General features: G+C 40.2%; 1 protein-coding gene and 1 long non-coding RNA gene across 2 annotated transcripts in view; both read right to left on the bottom strand.

Annotated features, from left to right (window-relative positions):
• usp54b (ubiquitin specific peptidase 54b) overlaps window positions 1–8388 on the bottom strand; it is an 85286-nt gene extending 76898 nt beyond the window's left edge. The window contains exon 1 of the mRNA XM_053640566.1: window positions 8161–8388. Coding sequence (XP_053496541.1) covers window positions 8161–8307 — 147 coding nt within the window. The 5' untranslated portion in view covers window positions 8308–8388. The remainder of the gene's footprint in view (window positions 1–8160) is intronic.
• Window positions 8389–8737: 349 nt separating this feature from the next.
• LOC128617445 (uncharacterized) overlaps window positions 8738–24449 on the bottom strand; it is a 44678-nt gene continuing 28966 nt past the window's right edge. Inside the window, exon 3 of the long non-coding RNA XR_008387570.1 lies at window positions 8738–8866. This is a non-coding gene — a long non-coding RNA (uncharacterized LOC128617445). The remainder of the gene's footprint in view (window positions 8867–24449) is intronic.

The following is a 24449-nucleotide window of genomic DNA, read 5'->3' on the forward strand; positions in this document are numbered from 1 at the left end:
GTCGGCTCAACACACTGCATGAGAAACAATTACATACTAAATATAACTTCGATGTAAATGATTCAGTTTCAGTCGTGTCTCAAGGCAGTGTCACTGAGCCAGGCTAATTTCTGCTTTATGATGATAAACATGTTGCTCCTGTCTTCTCACAGCTGTCCTCACACATAGTTTAATACTTTCATGTGAAAGTTACACACATACTAAACACCCCCCCCCCCCCCCACACACACACACACACACACGCACACTAGACTAGTGGTGCAGTGCTCCTGGACACTCTTTAGCAGTGACAACACTGCACCAGGGCACACACTCACACGGTAATGAACTAAAACGAGGATTTTGCCTTAAGAAGCTTCTCTCCATTAAATACACTGGAATAAAGGGAAATATTATAAATATTACATATGATTATACTTTGTCTTCCACAGGAGTGTACACAACTGTGACATTCACGCAAAACTTCATTTGAAGACTTTCTAAATTTAATAATTCATTAATTGAAACGGTGTTTCCATGGTCACGGGGTCAATACTCGATTTTCCAGTGAGAGTTCCAGCGCTTCCTGTTTAAAGAATGCAGCAAATTCACTGCAGTGACAAGTTTCACTTTTCATTTCGACCCGTATACACACTCAAATTAATTCACCGGAAGGGATTTTATAATAACAATCCAGTTGTTAACTGGATTTTAACACCTTTTTAGCAAAATTTCTTCTTAGTTTATATTATATATATATTTTTTTCAGATAGCCTTTAAGGACGCCTTTGACAAAAGAAGAACGTACTGAAATCATCTCATGGCTGGATCGGGACGCTGTCGCAAGGCTGCGATGGACTTTAACAGGAAACATGGCGAGCACATCATACACGACACTGTTGCCAAACTTATTAGCAAATTCAAAAGGACTGGAAGAGTTGTGGACCAACCGAGAAGTGAACGTCCTCGAACACCCACTCATGAAGACACAACCGAAGTAGTGCTGGGATACCTAGTGCCCTGTGTATGGAGACTTTTTTTGGACACCGTGTACAGTAGAATTATTAAACATACTACAGTTTAGCACTTGGAGAATAAAACAACCAGCAAATTGCGTGAAAGCTTTGAAAAAGAGAAACATATAGTGAAACAAAATGAATGCCACTTCCTTAATAAGTCGTGATTCCTCAATGCCACTCTTTTTGATCAACTCTTCTATAACTTACTGACCAAAAGTTATCTTTTTCATTTATAGGTAATTATATAAAAAACGGTTAATGCCCTCTAAACATCAAGAGCCTCAGTCCAGTGTCCTTAAATAAATCTATGAATCATGTCTCTATTTTAAAACATGTTTCTACTCTGAAAAAAAAAACCCTCAATGAATTGACTTATTTCAAATGCGTACCCTGGTCCCACGTGACTGAATTGCATTAACACAATAATTGAGTTGCATTAACGCAATTTGTTTTTCGTAGATCTAACATGATTCGATTGTGTATTTTCAAAGCCCGGAATAAACTCCACGCTCTCACCCGAACTGAGGATTGAACCCAGGTCAGTGGCATTCTGCAATAACCATACTAACGCTGTGCTGTTCTACTACACATATTTCAATTGCAGTAATTTAATACTATAGTTATAGTTCCCGTCGGTAGCGACATCCTCGCGAGGTTTCATAATGTAATTGATTTATGTTAATACGACATGAATTGATTGCACTCGCTCTACACATAATTCAATCTAGTCATTAGAAACTTGTTTTAAATTAAGTTTAGCATAAATAAATAAATAAACAAATAATATAAATAATAAAAGAAAATAAATATTTTTATGTAAACTATACTTAATATGTTCTCTTAAAAAATTACTGACCACATGTTCACATTTTTTTTTTTCTTCAAAGTTCCTTAGAATGAAGTCAAAAGAAAGCTAATTAGCTGCTCTTTTCTGTGAGCGTCATTTAGGACCAAAATGTAAACTTAAATCCACTTGGAGGATTAAAATATATCTATCGTTGACTCTCGTTAGCTTTTAATTGCCCCTCCACTTTCCATGCATTTCCAGGTAGGTCCAGGTATTTCTGCCTCTCTAATTTCCAGGTAATTCCATCATGATAGTATAAGCTTCTGCTGTATGAGGAGACATCTGAAAAATGGCCTTTTAAGTACTGCAATCATCATAAAATTTGGATTTGATCAAGCTGACTAGCATAGGGAGGAGATTAATGAAGGCAGAGGGATGAGGTGATCCAGTCCAGAGGAGAATGAGCCGAGGCCTGGGGAGAACTGAGAGGGACAATTACTTGTTATGGCGAAGGACAGAAGCTTCTTATTCAAATGAGCTGTGATAAGGTTTAATGTGCACGATGCCTTATTGCTCTTCACATAATGACTAAAATCAGACTGATCACCCCAAACAGGTGCACAGACAGACAGGAAAGACAGGCAGATCACTGTAAAACACCACTAATTGGCAAATAAAATAGAAATCCGTAGCTAATGGTATAGGATGTTTCAGACTAAACATATGTTGCATCCTCACTGCCCATTTACCAATTATTTCAAACAAGCTGACGGCATGTTTCTGCAAAGTAATCAGACTGACTCCAGTAAATATCCCAAGCCCATTTCTGAAGTGTCTGTCCACTCAAGCTGTTCTTCTCTGAAATGCATAATTAATAACACACGGCACAGAGGTGAAGCAGGGACATGGCAAAGCCAAACCTGTGAACTGAAGTCTCCCCGATTAAAAAATTGTGGAAGAAAAACTTTCTTGCTACAGTATATTATGAGCTAATTGTGTTATTTAAGATACTGTGAAGAAACTGAGATGAAATTGAGACATGGTGCAAAGGCCACACAGTGCTATAAATGGTTACATACACCGGTTCCATGCCCGAGGTCTTCTCCTCTCTTCACACATCTTATTTAAAGCACATGTAGTCAGCTCACCTCATCCAAACCACATTTTAAGTCAATTTCCTGTTTTGCTAAAGGAGGCCCTGTTAGTACAGTCAGGTGGCCTTTGGTAGAAGCTGTGTGAAACGCCTTGTCCTCCTTCTGGTTTGATATCAGGAATGTAAAGGACACTAGGGAACACAGACCAAAATGAGCAAAATATCACACATATAGAGGTGCTTAATAACGTACAGTGCAGCAAAAGGCCACCTAAATCCCATTTTAGTTTAGTCTCAACTCAGCCTCCCGAAGGAGTAGCAAACAGATCGAAATTCATTTGTATTTCCCTCTAGCTATTAATACACCCCTATTGTGAGACGAGGGAGCAAAATTTCGCGCCTACATCTGGTCTGTTTAAAGAATCTGGGAACAAAAGCATCACTACTAATCAGAGTTCATGCTTCATAGCTCCCAGTCCACTGATCTCTTTCTGTCTGAATATGTTTACTTCAGGCTGAACGAAGAAAGTACGTATTGCCAGTTAACATGACCGTCTCACAAATGTGCAATCACTGTCCAGTCTAGAGAATCGTACAATGTTAGCCACATAGAACTTGTGCGACAGTGGAAAAATGAACTAGCCTAGGCACCCAGGACACAGAACTTCTGTCCATGCTATTTGTTTTTAATTTGTAAATGCCAAATTTCTTTTGGTATAATAATAATCATCATCATCATCATCATCATCATCATCATCATAAAAACAATAACAACAATAATAGCATTTCATTTATATAGTGCCTTTCTAACACTCAAACTCGTTGTAGACAGATATAGCACATGAAAAAAAAACAGGAAAGAGACTAGTAGGAAAAAGGAAGGGAAAAGTGTTGGGAGAAAAGGTGTGTTTAAGTTAACTCTTAAAATGGGAGAAGAATGTGTTGTCACTGAGGTCCGGGGACCTCTAGTCTGATCTTAGAGACCACCTGTACTGGTGGACCTCAGAGTCTGGGCAGAGGTGTAGGGCAGCAGGAGCTCAGAGATATGGCAGGGCAAAGCCATTTAGTGCTTTGTAAGTGAGAAGAAGGAGTTTGTAGAAGAAGAAGAATCCTTTATTTGTCACATATAAATCACAGCACAGTGAAATTATTATTATAATTATTAATTTTTTTGCATATCCCAGCTTGTTAGGAATTTGGGGTTAGAGCACAGGGTCAGCCATGATATGGCACCTTGGAGCAGGTAGGGTTAAGGGCCTTGCAGTGCTGGGCAATGTTGGGGCTTGAACCCCCCCCCCCATTGAGACATCATTTCCCCTAATTATTGTATATAATTCTCCGTGACATGGGCAGCCAGTGTAACTGTTGGACTACGGGTGTAAAGTGTGCTGAACATTTGGAAAAGTATAAACTGCTCACCCTAGCATTTGAATCCTAAATATATTGAAACAGGTTATGAAAGGATATGAGGTTATGAAAGCATGATTTGGGGTTTCAGCATCTTTCAAACGGATTAAGGGTCCAAGTCAGGCAGTGTTGTGGAGGACATAAAAAGCAATGTTTGTGAGTGGTCTAATTTCCTCAAAATATATACCTAGATTGCCAAACATATGTAGGCTTAAAACTTAAATCGCTTCACGGTGGTGTGATGAACCTCAATGCTATAACTACTGTACAGCATACGCAACTCATTCTAAATCCCACCCCCTGCTGCACTACACACATCAGCCAAGGCATATGCCTTCTGCTGGCAGAACAATTTTTCACTAGGTGGATTAATTAAAGTGAATGGATGACAGACAATGATTTTAGGCTCAGGAACACACAGATATGTGGAAACATTGACAAAACCAAGCAAAATAAAGTACAGCACACTTTGACACATTTAGAACATGCAGTCAACTCGCACATAAACACAAAGACGGCATCCAGAATCAGATCATATCTTTTAATACTTGTCAGTTATGTTTTCAGGGCAATCAAACATGAGACTGGAGCTTATATTTGCCCAGTAGGTTAGCTAATACTTCCATCTCTTTAAGTCACCCCTAAAAGTGGTGTTTATATGTTGTTAGTTAACTATGTAGCTTGTTAATAACTAAACTTTCACTCTGATGCATCTTCCAGTAGCTGTAATTTAACCACTGAGGCTCAAACATAAAGAGCTGTACGTAAAATGTTACTTGTCTTTAAACGTATACTTGTTTACTAAGGGAAGTGGCTGGTGCATGCAGGTTTCCCCTGTCTCTCTTTCTGTCCTTCACTTGTTTTATTTCATGGCTATGCTGCATTGAGTGCTCACTGTGCTTATAGAGTGTGGATCACAGCCCTGATGAGATGGAGCACAGAGAAATGTTTAATTCATGGTCAGACAGACGCCTAGGCAAGACACTGAATGGTGTAAGTGGGAACAGCCTACAGGAAAGACCCAGATAATTGTATGCTATGCTAAACATGATAAGAATGAGAAACAGTGGCAGCACACTTTCTCCACAGTGAGGCAGAGAGAGAGAGAGAGAGAGAGAGAGGCAATGAAGCAGCTCATCTTCTGTATGAACTCTGCAGGAGCTCAGTCATCCCAGTATGTTAAATGATGATCTGTGATGGTGTGTGAAAATTACATGCTTACGTTCTATAGTCAGAAATACAATGCTATATATATATACACACCATAGCATCAGTGCAGCCTTTGGAATCAGTGCAGTGTGGCAAAAATATCATATTTATACACAATACTTTGAGACTTGTGCCAATTTTTTTTTACTGTTTATCCATTTTATTATGAATACAAATTGCTCATTTATTGTTGTCTTATTGTGTTTTTAAATTATGACCTGAGTAGACTGTTGGAGTAATTTTACATCCTGTTTTGATCTTACCACAGCTTTAACTGTCTACCGTACACCCCATTCCCTCAGTCTCACTTGAGTTCTGGTCATCATGCCGTTGGCAATTAAAGTGGTGTATTTCTGATACGCTGTTGGTTTGCGGTGGAGGGTTCTGCCGTGCCTCCTGATTCACAGCCTTTCTTTTTTACCTGCTTGTTAACTGTTTTGCTGAGGCACACATAGCCACAACTCAGCGTGTTTGGCTGTCGTCCTTAATTGGACGGAGAGATATGAACGTTTGTAGCTGCTCAATGCCTCATTGCTTCTGCTGTTGTTGTACTGTTGTGTGCTTATATGCAGCTGTCATTCTGGTACTCACGATTTCTGTTGCTTGTTTATTGCAATATACAAAAACAGTAACTGCAGGAATGGGCGGGAACCTTCCTGCGCACACCTTTGTATAATAATAATAATAATAATAATAATAATAATAATAATAATAATTTATACATAATATACTCTCATTAAACACTTTATTAGGAACACTATATTAACACTGGGTAATGCCTCCCTTTGCTCTCAAAACAGCTTCAATTCTTCATGGCATGGATTCCACAAGATGTTGGAAACATTCCTTTGAGATTCTGGTCCATGTTGATATGACTGCATCATGCAATTCCTGCAGATTTTTGTGTGCATTTTCATACTGCAAACTTCCCTTCTACCACTTCCCAAAGGTGTTCGATTGGATTTATATCCGGTGACTGGGAAGGCCACTGAATAACACTGAACTCATTGCCATGTTCATGAAACCAGTTTGAGACAACTTTTGCTTTGTGACATGGTGCATTATTATGCTGGAGGTAGCTGTTAGAAGATGGGAAATTGTGGTCATGAAGGGAAGCACACGGTCAGCAACAATACTTAAATAGGATGTAGCATTCAAGTGATGATTGATTGGTATTAATGGACCCAAAGTGTGCCAGAAAACATTCCCCACACCATTACACCACCTCCACCAGCCTGGACTGTTGACACGAGGCAGGATGGGCCCATGGATTCATGCTTTTGGCAAAAATTCTGACCCTACCATCTTTGCGCCTCAGCAGAAATCGAGCTTCATCAGACCAGGCTATGTTTTTCCAGTCTTCAGCTGTACAGTTTTATTGAGTCTGTGCACACTGCAGTCTCAGCTGTCTGTTCTTGGCTGACAGGAGTGGAACCTGACATGGTCTTCTGCTGTTGTAGCCCATCCTCCTTAAGGTTCGACGTGTTGTGCATTCTGAGATGCTTTTCCACAATTGCTCACCACAATTGTACAAAGTGGTTATCTGAATTACTGTAGCCTTCATCAACAAAGCATTTTCATTTGCAGAACTGCTGCTCATTGGATGTTTTTCCATTATTACACCATTCTGAGTAAATGCTACAGGCTGTTAAGCGTGAAAATCCCAGGAGATCAGCGGTTAAAGAAATACTCAAACCAGCCTGTCTGCCACCAACAATCATGCCATGGTCAAACACACCAAGATCACATTTTCCCCCATTCTGATGGTTGATGTGAACATTACCCGAAGCTCCTGGCCCGTGCCTGCATGGTTTATTGTATTGCACTGCTGCCACATGATTGGCTGATTAGATAATTGCATGAATAAATAGGCGTACACGTGTTCCTAATAAAATGTTCAGTGAGCGTGTATTAATATGACTATTGTGTTATTCAGTTTGGCTAAGAAAGTGGCAGTCAAACTATTACTGCCACCGTTTTATGTATTTTAAATATTATTGCTGTGCTAACAAAAATAAATTCATTAGCAAACAAGAAACATTTAGAAATAGATTTTAACTTCCAATCAGGTACTGTGAGAAACGGTAGCGTCAGTCAACGTCATAAAAATACCAAAGATGTGGTAAATATTTTTAGAAAACTTTACAGTGACTGCATTTATAATAATTACTGTATTGCCATATTATTTCCCAACGTTAACTGTAAGCAAGATTGCCAGGATTTTTTTTTTTTTGCCCAATGGGATTTTTTGTTCCTCAGATTTAACAATCCTTCTAAAATTTAAAGCAGCCCTTTGCAAATTTGGTTTTCGTTTGAACTAGCCTAATTCATTAGTGAGTCATATGGTATCATCACAAGGTGGTATGTTAACCGGCCTCCTTACTGTACATCAACATACCTTCTAGTGGTTAGTGAGCTTACATCCTCTGTGCTGGATCAACTTGGTCTGTGCTACTTATTTCAAGAAGTATTTATGTATTATGTATTAAAGTCATGATTCGGTGTTGTTTCACTCTGGTTCACCGCAGGAAAACCACACCCACCCACCAACTCAAACCCCATTCATCATCTTAGCCATAAATTAAACCAGGAAAAACTCTCTGTAGGGCTAGTATTATTTGTGAATCATATTATTTAACTGCCTGAGGGGAGGTACTCAGTCCTACCTGCAGCGCGCTGTTGAGGAAGCAGCTGTTCTGGCCCGGCTCGTTGCTCAGGCCTTTGCTGGGGGCGATGGAGTTCATGGTGCCCGGGTTAGAATTGCTCTGCAGCCCGCTGCTGCCAGACGCAAAGTAGTTCCGCTTCCACGACATGGATGCCGCCCCACTCCCTTCTCCAGTCACCACAAAGGCTGCTTCCTTCTCCAGCCAATCACACAGGAGGAGGAAGGCATCCTGGGTGAGTGTAGGTGATGCAAGTGCACGAGTTGACAGAAGTGAATGGATGTGTGACAGAAACACAGGTTGAGACACTGTGAGGAAAAGCAGGGATGTTGATGTGGACTTGCTCCTATGTCACTCCCATGTGAGGGCAGTGTGTGGGTCTAGAGCAGCGCTGTGTATAGCTCTGAGAGTAGAGGCCTTGTTAACAGCTGTGAAGAGTACAATGATGCTGTCTTTCTGCTTTTAGGAGGAAGGATGGTAAAGAGGCTCTTTTTCTCACAAATCTGTCTCCAACTCAAATAAAATGACGAAGTGCCGTAAACTGCAACAAATGGCTTAGACTTTCTGCAGCGCCTTCATGGATTGTCTGCGTGCCTCTTTGTTTCACTCTGGTCCAGGAGAGTAAGTCTACCTTTAGCCAAGCCTGCGCACTCTTTAGCCCCTTCTCACCATCCAGTCTTGTGGTCAAACCCTCTTATCTCTGCTCAGCCTGTTCAGAGAGAGAAAGAGAAAGGGAAATACAGTAAGTCTATAGAATGCTCCCTAAATAAAACTGCAGATAAGTTTGGAAACAATGTGCTCTATTAAATTTAAGAACAAAACCACGGATTTTTATCATGACACATTTTTCCCAACTAAACAAATTCTCTCTCACCACCCTCTACTCTTCTTCATCATCAGCATGGCAGAATCCCAGCTACGGCTACACGATTAATTGTATTTTAATGATGAATATAATTTTTGCCTTCCTCAATTTTATTAGTTAAATATAGTCGACTGCAATATCTTTGAGCTTAGCTTAAGTTAGATAATTGGTTTTTATTGACTCTGGTACATTAAATCATGAGCTCCCTGTTAATATGTTTTAAGTGTCTGACCAAACAGCGTGCTCTGACAATTTTCCAGTTGCTGCCTCTGAAACACAACACAACACTGCAGACAAAGTGCTTCTTATTTAACTAACAGAAATCTCTCTTGGGGAAAAAAATCATCTGATAAATCAAATAAATTCAAACAAATTGTCATCACTTAAAATGTCTCTGTTTGTTCTGGCCTGAGGTTACACGCATACAATAAAATTGATTTGTCATGATTCATCATGGGGAAAAACTAAGATTTTTCTGCATAAGACACAGATTGTTGATGACCTGTACCTGTAAGTCAGGTAATGGATATAAGAAATACACAAGCAGTTCAAAAAAACAATAACAATCAGGATAAAAATGAGGAAAAAAAATCTAAATTTTAAATTGACAGGAAGTGTGTTCAAGGGTTAATGAACAGTCACTGTCCACTTTACTAGGGACACACGTACAACCTGCACATTCGTGCAATTATCCAATCAGCCAATTACGCAGCTGCAGCTTAATGCATAAAATCATGCAAATTAAGGTCATGAGCTTCAGTTAATGCTCACATCTAACATTAATGTGGTCTCAGTGGCTTTGATCATGATATGAATGTTGGTGCCAGATGGGCTGGTTTGATTATTTCAGAAACTGCTGATCTCCTGGGATTTTCACACACAACAGTCTCGAGAGTTTACACAGAATGGTAAGGAAAAAATTAAACATGTATTGAGCAGCAGTTTTGCAGGTGGAAATGCTTTGTTGATAAAAAAGGTCAGAGGAAAACATCCAGACTGGTTCAAGCTGACAGTAAGGCTACAGTAACTCAAATGACAACTCTTTACAACCGTGGTGAACAGAAATGCATCTCAGAAAGTACAATATGTCAAACCTTGAGGCAGACAGGTTACAACAGGAGAAGACCACATCGTTTCCACTCCTGTTAGCCAAGAACAGGAATCTGAGGCTACAGTGGGCACAGGCTCATCCAAACTGCACACTCGAAGATCCAATCTTCAACTATCCAGTTTCGCTGAGCATGTATATTTTATTCATTTATGCATTGATTTTTTACCCCCTCTCATTTTACAAGGGGCAGTGGGTTACTGATCAGAAGGTCAGGAGTTCAAGCCCCAGAACTGCTAAACTACCATCGCTGGGCCCTTGGGCAAGGCCCTTAACCCTCAACTGCTCAGTTGTATAAATATAAGTCACTCTGGATAACGGCGTCTGCCAAATGCCATAAATGTAAATGTACAAGAAGGGTGCCAATATTTCTGGAGCTGACTGTATTTAGTATTTAAAACATTCATTCAGTTAATTCTCCAAAGAGAAGTCTTTTAGATGCAGTGTAAATAATTATGCTATAGTTATGCTATAGTTATGCTATATATATATATATATATATATATATATATATATATATATATATATATATAGCATAACTATAGCATAACTATAGCATAATTATTGGCACCCATCTTACAAAATAAATAACATGCACCGACTCTACAAACATGACTGTGTTGATTTGGGTGGGTTTTTTTTTTTTTTTTTTGGTCATTATGCTATTATATGATCCATTTACACTAGTGGTAGTTGAGGAGACACCCCCCCCCCCCCAACTATGTAAAGGGCTTTGATTGTCTAGAAAAGCGCTATATAAATGTAACTGTACTCATTTACAGCCAAGCCTTAACATCCTGGCAGAGGCAAGCAGTATTGGGGCTAAAAGTTCTTGGTTTGAGCTGAATTTATGATGCAACCCATCTTCATTAAACCCCAGATAATTATTCATCATATTGTACAATTTATCATATAAGAATTAAAACACAATGGGGTATCAATTGCACAGTCTCAACACAGTCAGAATGAGAGAGAAAGCGTAGGAGAGAATTACCACGAAGCTGTAGATATCCTATGTGTTCCTGCAGCCTGAGCTTGCCTCATGTGTTTGGGCTACATTTCGAGTAGTGTGTTAAGCAGAGTGCAACTCTTTAAAGCATGTGAAGCCAAAGTCTGACAGATATGAGGCAGGTATTGCACCAGGTTATGCACAGAACTCTTCCCTCTCTCCTTCCACTTTTTGTGGCACTGTTTGGCACAAAGCGGGAGTGCTAACATGCTACTAACATGTGTGTACTCACTGTTCTCATGTTTTGTAGACATTACCCAACATCGGATGGACTACCAGTACCAAGAAATATGCTAAACTGACAGAGCAGGTGAAAGAATGCTTTTACTCTTGAGCATTACATACATTCCCTCTCTACAAAACCCCTTTTATGGAGTACCCAAGTTGTAATACCCAATGTAATACATTATTATTGTTTTGATTTAAATTAATCTATATACAGTGGGGTCCAAAGTGTCTGTAGTGTATGAATGGGTGTGTGAGTGTGTATGTGTTTGTGCCCTGCGATGGATTGGCACTCTGTCCATGGTGTACCCCGCCTTGTGCCCCATGCTCCCTGGGATAGGCTCAAGGTTCTCCCGTGACACTGAAGAGGATAAGCGGTATAGAAGATGGATGGATGGATGGATATATACAGTGGAGGGAATAAGTATTGGACGCGTCAACACTTTCTTCAGTAAATATATTTCCAATGAGGTTATTAACATGAGATTTTCACCAGACATCAGTATTAACTCAAGAAATCTGCAAATATAAAGAATTCACAACATTAAAATCCATAAATAATGTTATGTGTAATAAAGTGGAATGACACAGGAACATTTTTTATAAATACTGATTAGACATAACCAGGCATTTTATTAGGAACACCTGTACACTTCATGCAACTATCCAACCAACCATTCATGTGCCAGTAACACAACGCATAAAGTCATGCTGATACAGGTCAACGTTAACGTTCACATCAAACATCAGAAGTTGGAAAAATTTGATCTCAGTAACTTTGACCATGGCATGGTTGTTGGAGCCAGACAGGCTTGCTGGAAGTATTTCAGAAACTTCTGATCTGCATGGATTTTCGCACACAATCGTCTCTAAAGTTTACACAGAATGGTGCAACAAACAAAAAACATCCAGTGAGCAGCAGTTCTGCAGGTAGAAATGCCTTGCTGTTGATAGAAGTCAGAGGAGAATGGTCAGACTGGTTTGAGTTAATATCAAGGCTATGGTAACTCAAATAACCACTCTTTGCAACTGTGCTGAGCAAAAATACATCTAATGTCATTCATTCAACTTGCTTCATTTAGCTGTGAGACGGCAATGCTACCTGCTGTGCCACAAAAGTCAATTTTAGACTTCTAAGAAAGGTATGCAATAGCCTTCCCCAGCAGGAGCCCCTGTTCAAGGTTACAGCATAGGACTATGTGTAGTCACATTAATTAGCTAACATGTTACTATAGCAAGCTATCCTGGTTTAGCATTTTAAATGTGTGTCTAATGCTGGTAATACTGTTATGGCAAACATATAGCACAATACGTGAAGACCTTTTCACAATCCACAATATACTGTATATCGTATTTAATTGGTTATTTCATTTGACTCACAAAGTGCAAACAAATCTGTGCAGCCATTTTATGAACAAAGTCACAGATTTTTCCACTTAAAACATAATACGTAAGCATTCAACATGGAAAAATTGGAAACCTGAAACGAAGTCAGCACAGGCACCTGACAATACCCAGGATACTCAGCAAAGTGTATTATTATGTTTACACATCACAATACATACCATGTGCCCAGTTAGTCCCAGTTCTGCAACTATTACTTTGCTTTAAATCTAGTTAACATTACAGTCTTGTCTTGTTACTTAGAACAAGGGTTCTTAGACTCAAGACGTTCCCCTTGACTCACCATTAAACAATGACAATAGTAGTCCCCACCGAGGTTGACCGGCTGAACACCTTACCGATCAAACCTGACTTAAAATAAAATTCACAAGGAAATAAAACAGGCAAGAAAGAATAAGGAAGGTTCCACTCAGGTTTGCTTAATTATTATGCATTCAGCAGCATCCTCTACCGCAAATTTGTCCCAAAAAAAGAAACCTCATTAGTCTTGATATATATATATATATATATATATATATATATATATATATATATATATATAAATATATATATATATATATATATATATATATTTATCGATTGTACTGTATTAGGTTTTTGGCCAAAAGGAAATATATATCAGAGTAGATAAAAAATGCTTCATCAGTTATATATAGGAATACACTCTCAGAACAAAAAGGTAACTTTTCTTGTTTCTGGAATGATGCCCCTTATCTTTTGTACATTTAATATGTATCTTTCTTTCACCTGTAAATGCTGATTATAATGTTCCTTAAAAAAAGTACATACTTGGACCTTTTAGAGTAAAGCTTCGAAAAATGTAAAAGATACATAATAAACATACAAAGGTGTATGCTTATGCGTACCACCCTAGCAAAAAGGAATGGAACTTCAGCACCCTTTTTTTAAGAGTATAAGATGTATGTAATGCTCCAAATAAAATAAGATATGATAATACTTTATTAATCCCCAGATGGAGAAATTAGGGATGCAGCAAGGGCACCAGCACTTCTAAGCGTGTAGTTGGAACAGAATCAAATACACGATGACGCAGTTGTGAGACCTCTGCTTTAAGGGCAAGTGTTCAAACCGGACTGAAGCCTTTAAAACTGTCATACGGGTTCTACCAGGACACTAGCTCACTCACTAACTTCAGGGTCACGCAAAAAAAATCTTTTATTTCCCAGCATTCCCTCCACGTGGCATGTTGGGCCAGTTATAAAGACACCCTGTCCATTAGCCACTAAGGTCACATGCTGATTAAGCAGAAATCAGGGCAGCATATCATTATTGTGCCTCTGTGCTTTGACATTTACATAATGCACTGTAGTAGGGAAAAGACACAAAGACTGTCAGCTCCTCATAGTAGATTAACCCTGAGCCTCCGGAACTGCAGCTCTACCTGCATATTATATAAAGGAGTCTGAATGAGTGGTGCAAGCAGCCTCTTTAACAGGGCAACAATCAGCACCAACCCCTCCTCTTTTTTTTTTAATTACATTGTGAGCCTTGTGCACTGTAAACAGGGAGAGCTAATCAAGCCTCGGTCAGCGCACTATTTAACATGTTGCATAACATTCCCAGTGCGCTGTGTAAAAACTGCATTGCCTACAGCCCATACACACACACACACACACACACACATACACACACACATCCTCTTCGGACAACTCATCCCTGCCTTTTAACTCAGGAAAACACATATACCCTTATACAGACACTCTAAATCCCTCTTTAATTCCATTATCTGGCTCGGCTCCAGTGCCAAGCTGCTAGGCGAGGAAAGGCCTTGGCAATCTCGGAGAGGGCAGCAGGGTTGCATCATGGACTGCCACTAACATAAAGGGCTGTGACAAGGGGTTCCCTCAGAGTTCATCATATTGCCATGATAACACATCAGGTTTCACAAGAATTATCAAAGCAGGAGATTAGTTCACACGTTCACGTGGCAATTTCTAGCCTTGTCCCATGCTTAAAACATTGAAGCAACTGCCTTGTTTGTAAAGGTGTTACCAGGAAGCACATATAAATGCTGCATTCGACAAGAACGGAAATGAAAAGAAAACACCCAGCCCCCCCCCCCCGAACCCTCCCACCCCCTGCATATGATGTATTAGTTGTCACGTTTTTGTTCAGATGACAAAATCTGAACACTGACCTTGATTTTATTAACTAAGGAGGATGTTATTTAAAAAAGTGAATTAGTATGTAGTTATCGTTTGTGAAAAATATATTTTTTTCATCAACAAGATTAACACTGCGTAGTCAAAGAATTGTACACCACGAAATAATAGCCATCTGGAAAAGTGAGGCGAATATGTTCTCAGGCTCTCAGGAGGAGTGTAGGAGGGCAGCACTACAGCACGTTCACAAAGCCAAAGCCACAATCATTAACACGGCATTTCACAGTGCCAGGACCCTACACTCTTAGGAGATGGCAGAAGCCCTGATGCTGCCTTCACACATTAATGTAAAAAAAAAAAAAGTAATGTAAAACAGGCAATGAATGACACTGTAAGCTGCAGAAGGAGTCGTTAAATGTTGAGAGAAACGAGATCTTGCTGTGATATAGAGAAGGGTATTCGAAAACAGGTGAGCTCATGCTTCAATTCCTTCAGGCAATTTTTAGCACTTGTTGTATAGTACCGAAGTGGTGGTCTGTGCACCCATAAACTCATTTCAGGGTGAAAACATTTTCACAGAGCCCTTAAAGACTGCAGCACAGATTTATTTGAAAAAAATATTCCAAATGTTCAATAATAAGTATATTAGGCTTATCTTATTTTACGTTATCTTCTTTATTTAATAAAACCAGTAAAGCTTCCATCCATCCATTTTCCATACCTCTTATCCTACACAGGGTCGTGGGGAGCCTGGAGCCAATCCCAGGGAACCTGGGGAACAAGGTAGGGGACACCCTGGACAGGGTGCCAACCCATCACAGGACGCAATCGGACATACGTTCACACAATTTGCAGGTGGCAGTCAGCCTACAACACATGTCTTTGGAGTAAGGGAGGAAACCGGAGTACCCGGAGGAAACCCCCAAAGCACGGAGAGAACATGCATACTCCACGCACACAGGGCGGAGATGGAAAACAAACCCCCGACCCTGGAGGTGCAAGGCAAACGTGATAATCACTAAGCCCCCGTGCCTCCACCCCACCCCATTCCCAGTAAAGCTTTAGAACCACAATCAGTTCCAAACGCATTTAATAAAGTTTTTAAAATATAGACTTAATAACATTTCTTTCACTAAAATTGCAGTTCACTGAAATTACATTTCGATTCAACACTGACTTTCTTCATGCTTGTCTTCATGTTCTAAAACTTCAGATCACAATATTAACAACATCCTGTAAGACTTTACTTCATTCAGGAACCTATTTAAGGTGTTTAAGTGACCAGATGATTAGAATTATAACTAAAATAAATAACTAAATATGAACTATTTTGTCACTATATTGTCAATGCAATAAACGAGCCTCTAACTATTATCCACTGCACTTAATTGGCAGCATGGAAATAGACACATATCACTGTAATTAATCCTGACAGTTATCTGCTACATTTAGACTGGAATTATGATGTTGAACATTGTGCGTCAGAAAAAAGTTGGATGAGAAGAACAACAAACGCAGCACACACACGTCCTTCACTGGTCTGTTACACTGATCACATTTGCCTGTGATCTCATTTGTCTTAACTAAACTACCTAAAGACGGGAAATGTTAAATGGATTCCTTTCCTCCATTACCATATCCTGCTGTTCTGCAAACAGTACGTCTTCATGTCTGTACTGAGTCACGTCGAATGGGTTTTAATGTCATCGCTCTGTGCATATTAACTAGACAGGACAACAGTACAGTGACAACGGAAACCAGTGCAAACTACTGCAAATTGTAGGGTCTACTCTATCATGCAATTGGGTAAGAAAAAAAAGAAAAAATGAAGAAAACTCTTACCAGGAGAAAAGTGATGCCATTATGGAAGGAAGAGGGCTGCAATGGGTGGAAGGGTTTAGGAACGGGAAGCATAGTTGAAACTCAAAATCAAATAACTACCAAATGCAAGAGATGTGATGAGGCAGAAATTAGTGCCTTCTTCATTCGCAGATGGAGGCAATAACCTTTGAGGGCGAGTCATTTCAATTCATTAATGAAATTGCACCAAATCCAAAAAAACTGCTGATGGCTAAGACTTGTTAGAACTAGACTAAACCCAATGGGAGAAAAACACAAGATGTCTATGCTGGCATCAGAATGCAGTTCAGTTCAAACACAACCTGCAAAAGCAGCACAGCAGTGAGAAAAGAAAGAGAGAAAAAACATCCAGGGATTGAAACTGAGCAATTAGGCAGTGAACACCAGCTTTTATTGAGCTTTTAATGCAAGTTGTTATCCTTCAGATGCTGAGTATGGTTAGGAACTCTAGCACAAATGTTGTGTGGTACACTGTGCTGCCTCGCATGACGCTCGTCGTTGAAAGGGTTTGCGTGACTGCTGCTCCCGTGCTCCTACAGAGTGTGTCATTGATCACTGAGGGCTATGTTGGCAGGCCATGGAGGTCTCCAGGGTGTGAATGAAGCTCTGGAAGACAGCCAGAGAGATGGGAGGGATGTACGACTCTCCTCTCTGTGCAGGCATAAGGGACAAGCAGCACTTATCTGCAGGGGAGGTGTGGGCGGAGGCATGGCGCTCCACAACTGAGCAGCCGAGATGGAAGCTGTGCATTTCAATTCAAGGAACCTTTTAATGACTTTACTCCAATCGATTCCTGACATGGCACAAGTGGAATTTATGTGCAAATACATCAAACACTTTCTTTTCTTAACATTTTTTTTGGCCTCGGCTAAGTCTTCGTTCCAATTAAGGCATCTAACTAACATGTGGCAAAAATCATGTACACACACACACACACACACACAAAAAATTTGCTGGCACGCATGGAACTGCAGCCATATAATTACATTAAATGGGGCATTAGCTTTTTCACGTGATTAGTGACTCCTGTTGCAAATCCGATTTCAGCACTTCCTAAGTGCGGAGGACGAGCTGAAGTCAACGCATAGCCACCGCTCACCAGCTGAGTCTTGCTGCCTAATAGGACTCCCCCGTCCTCCAGCAAGGAGAAAATTATTAAGGACGCTCCTACTTTTCTTCAGAAGATGCATGGAAAAACAAACGCATTAAAAACCTGAGCGTACATTAACTCTGAGGGCCTGGTACTTCAAAGCAAATGGGAAAATACATGATGAACTAAAAGAATTTAGGGCTTTTAGCCAAGTCAGTTTAACTGAGCACATAGAAGGCAGACAGTGATGTACTAAGCACACAAAATAGATCTGAAGTACTGAGCACATAAAGAGTAGAGCTGTCAAAATGATCTCCCAGTCTACCTCTATTTACACACAATGCCATCTGTGCAGAATTGTTCTTGTTTTATTTTTATCTCTGTATTACTTTCAGCACATTAGATTTGAAAAAAAAAATCCTTTTGAGGTTGAAATGCAGCTTTAATTTGAGAACTGTAAAGGAATCACTGGGGCATGGTGACTTAGTGGTTAGCACATTTGTCTCGCACCTCCACGGCTTCCATGTTCTCCGCATGCTTTGGGGTTTCCTCCAGGTTCTCTGGTTTCCTCCCCCAGTGCAAAGACATGTGTTGTAGACTGATTGGCACTTCCAAATTGTCCACAATGTGTGAATGGGTGTGTGATTGTGCCCTGCGATGGGTTGGCACCCTGTTCAGGATGTCACATTCCTTGTGCCCTGAGCTCCATGGAATAGGCTCCAGGTTCCAGTGGTATGGAAAATGTATGGATAGAAATCACAGGCCTTTTCATACATTATAAGGTGCCACTGAGATGCTTGATATTTTTCTTCAGTCTGGTTTGTGGGCATGGGAGTAACTTTTTAACCAGACCTAGCAGGCAAAATGAAAGACTCCTTAACCATAGTCTATGCTTTAAAAATACTTAACAGTGGTTTAATTTTACCTATGAACATTAGGTGTAGCTGTAACAACTGGTCATGTACCACTACTTGTCTGTCATTATAACTGCAGTGTGAAATCACAGATGATTAAAGACACAGATGTGCATTAAGTGGTATTGTTTTAGTCTAATAATATACGAACAATAAAAATTGGTCAGGCTTTTCATTAAGTGTTGCTAATCAATCAATGTGCATAACTGTGAATTTAAGAAACAAATCATGGCAGCATGCAAACTTGTAAATCATCTTGCTGATTTTCATCCTTTCCATTTCAGGTGGCAATAAGACACTGAAGATTTACCACCTCAGTTGTTTATTAGATTACACTGATGGTTATATTGAGGAGGCTTCTGCTCCTCTCTGGCTCATTTCCTATATCCAAGAACACGAACCCAAGATGAGAGGGGCTCACAAGCACACCAGCATGTATATACATCTGAGTGTATGAGTGTGTGATGAAAACCTTAGCAGGTTGGAAATTTGCCATGGAAACACATCTCTAAATAAACAGAAGAAAGCTGGGGCATATGACAAGAAAAGAAAAAGCAGGCTTGAATTGTAAATCACTAAACTCCATAATACTTGGCTCTGTGATGTGTGTCTTCCAGGAATATTCTCCCCTTCCTGCCTGGAAAATGTTTCACAGCTTAACGCTGCTTTTAAGAGCTTATGTTCTGACATTCAGCGCTGAGGATCTCACCAAACACGTACAGAGGCCAATGGCAAATATCTCTATTTTATTAAAGCAAAAGCAAGAAACTGTCTTTTTGAATATGCTTCAGAAGAAACACTTCAAATTGGACTTAGACGCTGTTCAGGAAAGCTTGTATGCTTCATTTAATATGTAAATTTATGTAAAAGGGAAACATTCAATTTAGTAAGTTTGAATAGTATGACATGAGTTCATTAGTTTTGTTTATATAACGGTCTAAATGTTTGGCATTCATCTGAAATATCTCAATGATGACACAGCCATCCATGACCCTGCAAAAATTGCCTTCCATTACTATGTCAAGAGCAACACTAGTGTTCTCGATCAGCACATTCAACTGCCCATTGAGTAGCACTTCAGAAAGAACCCGTCTCGGAAAAAGCACGTGTTTAACTTCGCACTGCTGTGCTGAAAGTCAGCAAGAGAAACGGGAGGCTCAGCTGGTGGGAGGAAATTGGCTACGAGTAAATTGGAAGAAAATTGGGTTACAAAAAATAGTAGCATCGTAGAAGTAATTAGATTGTGGATCCACTGCCGGGTCCTTGGCACACAAAAGGTCAAAAAAGCTCTTTAAAGTAATAACAGCAAAAATAGGCAATATTTTATGGACGGATACTTACTTTACTGATTCCATAAGGGACATTGATAGACTTTTCCTAAATCATGATTTGTCTTTGGAATCCTGTTTCAAATAAATGTTCTGCAACTGAGGTGGAGAAGGTATATGAAGGTAGAACCAAAGAGAAAGAGGCATGTTGTAGCTGGGCCGGCACTAGATCAGAATATAAGAGATCTGGAGGGGGCTGAAGATGAATTACTGCAGGCGCTGAAGAGACACAGCAGCATGCTGATGAACTGAAGATCACTTTCTTTGATAAAGAGCACCAAATACATCTCACTCCTGAAGGGAAGACTCTGATTCTCAAGCATCCATTACTGTTGGTCAACACGGTTCCTGTGATAACCAGCGACCTCAATCTGGAAGAGTACAGTGACTGATAATCTAATAAGCTTTGAGGCATGACACACACACACACACACACACACACACACACACACACACACACACACGAGGAGAGAAAAAAATGTCACAGAACAGAAATTGGGACAAATATTACTGGCAGGTCACAAATTGAACTAAAGATGTTTGTGTTTACAGAACTAGGTCATAAGCAATGTATAGTGATGTATTCATCCTTACACCACCACTACCACAATATTCAGTGACACTGACTTCAATTATAAACTTATTACACTCATCCAGCAATAGCAGCTCCCTACTGTACAATGTCAAAAGGTTGCAAGGTGTGCATCTGGACGAATATAACTTTGCTTAGAGCTGGATTGGCCAGACGTGGCTGGTATAAATGGACTAGCGGTGCTAAGTTTTCCCATCCCCCCATTCTTTCAAAGATAACAAGTTGAACTCGATGCCATGGGTGTCACCGGGGATGTGTCCACCACCAACAAGTCTAGTCCTTCTTGTTATTAATTTGCATTCCAGGACTACTCTTAAAATATGCAAACATGAAGGAAGGAACTAATTTAGATATTTGACCTTGCTGGGACCGTCATGCTGTTTTGAGTTCATCTGCTGTTTATAATGAAAATTCTATATACAAACATGAGAACTATATACAGTGGGAACCTCGAATATTGGACAGACACAGATGGGCAGACGGACAGACCGACGGCAAAAGTCATAGCTATCCAAAAATGGGGTTTGAGATCCTGAACATGAGCGCATACATAACATCTCTGTATGACAAACAAGAAGGACGTTATTGAATAAATACTATTTCAGACATGTGACCTTGCTGTGACCTTGATCCTGTTTGGATCAACTCTAAAATCGAATCAGTTCATCTGCTGGTTACAATGATAATTCCATATACCGTACTGTTTATCGTGCTTGGTATTCAGAAGACACATGGCATGAACCAGTAGAGTATTACAGACTTGTAATGTTTAACATAAATCCAAAATTCAGCTGCCTATCAGCCTTTAAGCATTTGGGTGTATAACACTTTGTCCCATCATTCTTATTACTCCAACAGAATAATAATCAGACCTCATGATATAACACATTGCTCAACCCTAATAGTTTTGCTGTCAAGCTACTGATAGATATTAGATTTTAGCCCTCCCGTTTAATATCACGACCAGGTGAGACGCTCACATTATAGGATAAGAGTTGTAGTATGCACAGGCACAAATCTGTTTTTGAATTGTTACACACTGTAACAGGCCTGCAAAATTACCAGACCTCAATTGCAGCCATAGTGCACCAGAACGCCCACCACACACCAGCTGTTGGTAGAGAGGAGAGGAGAGTAATGTAGCCAATTCAGAGATGGGATTATTAGGGGGCCATGATAGATAAGGGCCAATGGGGGAATTTGCCAGGACACCAGGGTTATATCCCTACTCTTTTACGATAAGTGTCCTGGGATTTTTAATGACCACAGAGAGTCAGGACCTCAGTTTAACCTCTCATTCGAAAGACAGTGCTGTTTTTTCAGTTTAGTGTCCCCATCACTATACTGGGGCATAGTGTCCCCCTCACTATACTGGGGCATAGTGTCCCCCACACAGACCACAGGGGGAGCACCCCTGCTGGCCTCACTATTACCACTTCCAGCATCAACCATAGTTTTCCCCAGGATGCCTCGCATTCAGGTACTGGCCAGGCTCAACCCTGCTAAGTTTCAGTAGGAAACCAGGCAAGAACTGAAGGTTGATATGGCTCTTGCTGCCTATATGACTGTCTGTTCACACAAACTATAGTTTGCCAGGTCGGCCCAGCTAAGAGCTTGCGCAAATGTGGCAACATATAGCTGGTGTAAAGATGAGAATAAAAAGCCATAGAGAAATCAAAATGTACATACTGTATGCCTAGCTGTGTGAGTAAAGCACTCATGGGAGGGAAAAAGGGTTTATAATATAAGCAGTACATATAATAGATGCCTTTTTTATGAGAAGTACTTTTCCCTAATTTATGAGTGTTGCTCATAAATTAATGGAATTAGTCACATCTGGTGGTGGGCCAAATGTTAATTGCAAGCCCCAGATATGGCAATGATGCATAAAATGGACTCAATCAAATATATTGTACATTAAAAACAGCCACACTTTTAAATATTTCTTTTTCCACCAGAAAGTTTTTGGTTTAAAAATGGTACACGGTGGCTTAGTGGTTAGCACATTTGCCTCACACCTCACGGGTTGGGGGTTCAAGTGCCACCTCTGCCCTATGTGCATGTTCTCCTTGTGCTCCAGGTATTCCAGTTTCCTCCACCAAGTGCAAAGACCTGCCATGTGGTCTGATTGGCATCTCTAAATTGCCCATAGTGTGTGAATGTGTGTGCGACTGTGCCCTGCAATGGGCTGGCCTCCCATCCAGGGTGTCCCTATAACCTCATGCCCTGAGTTCCCCGGGATAGGCTCTAGGCTCCGTGAATAAGCAGTACAGAAAATGAAAATGGATGGAAATATCTCAAAAAGTTTTTGAATTTCTTCTTTTCCTTTCATCTTTGCTTGTTTTTCGGCATTTCAGATTCATTTTGGGGCGAACATTATTGTGAGCTTGAATGACTTGGATATATATCAGCAATTACTGGGTAGTAGCAAGAAGGGTAGATTAAAGGTTGTCATTAGTGCCTGACGTACTGCTGATATGAGTGATGGTAAAAGGAGGATGACATGGTGCTGAAAAAACTCAGCAGGATGCTGTAATTTAAGAATATTTTAATCACTCAAGTATCTAGGCTGGTCCAATGTGTTCCAGAGTAAACAGCTTAACCATATAATAAAAATGCACTTGAACTGCCAGAGCCATATCTCCCTGCAGTTCTTGGGCTTTGCCAGAGCCATAACTCCCTGGTTCTGCAGTGAAGTTAAGCAGGGTTGAGTCTGGCCAGTACCTGGATGGGAGAACTCCTGGGGAAAACTAAGGTTGCTGCTGGAAGTGGTATTAGTCAGGCCAGCAGGGGTTTCTCACCCTGTGCTCTGTGAGGGGCCTAATCTCCCAGTATAGTGACAGGGACACTATACTGAAACAGCACCGGATGAGATGTTAGACCGAGGTCCTGACTCTCTGTGTTCATTAAAAAAGCCAGGACACTTTTCGTAAAAGAGTAGGGGCAAAATTCCCCCATTGGCACTTATCTATCATGGCCCCCTAATAATCGGAATCTCTGAATTGGCTACATCACTCTGTCCTCTCCATTAATAGCTGGTGTGTGGTGGGCGCTCTGGCGCACTACGGCTGCTGTTGCATCACCCAGGTGAATCAACCAATGGTGGTTGATGAGATTCCCTGCCCCCTACTATGTAAAGTGCTTTGAGTTTCTAGAAAAAAAAGTGCTATATAAATGTAAGGAATTATTATGATTATTAAATGTACTGCAGTGGATTTTTTTTTTCATATTTGGATTTATAAATATTTTAATTCTAGACTTTGTGTGGGGAGCCAAGTAGAAGCACTCAATTTTTATTATTATTATTGTTGTTGTTCTTTAAAAAAATTATGAAATATAATATGTGCCAAAGAAAAAACAAAAAAAAATGAAAAGCTGTTTCCTTGCTTTCCCATTTTCATTTTGAAATAAACAAACAAACAAACAAAAATGAAAGAATGCATGGACTTGCAGTGCTGACTAATGCTGAATAATGCTAACTCTGAGCTTTTCCCCGAGCAGGGAGATGCAGTAAAATGAGAAGCTGCACATGATGCATGTTAGAACAGTCATGTGTACTGGAACGTGATGGTGTACGCAGTGTTCAGTGAATGCTTGCCCTACACATCTCCTCTAAACACCCGGCAGATCTGTGCTGGGGCTGAAATCGCCGAATCAGCGTGAGTATGTGAACCACGCACTAAGGTCTTGGTGCTGATGCATATTGATGACTCAGAGTGTGACTCATATGGGGATGTGGGAGCAGCCCTTTAAATGATGCCTCATATGCACCAA

This window comes from Ictalurus furcatus, chromosome 13 (genome assembly GCF_023375685.1).
Source record: "Ictalurus furcatus strain D&B chromosome 13, Billie_1.0, whole genome shotgun sequence".
NCBI classification, from domain to species: Eukaryota; Metazoa; Chordata; class Actinopteri; order Siluriformes; family Ictaluridae; genus Ictalurus; species Ictalurus furcatus.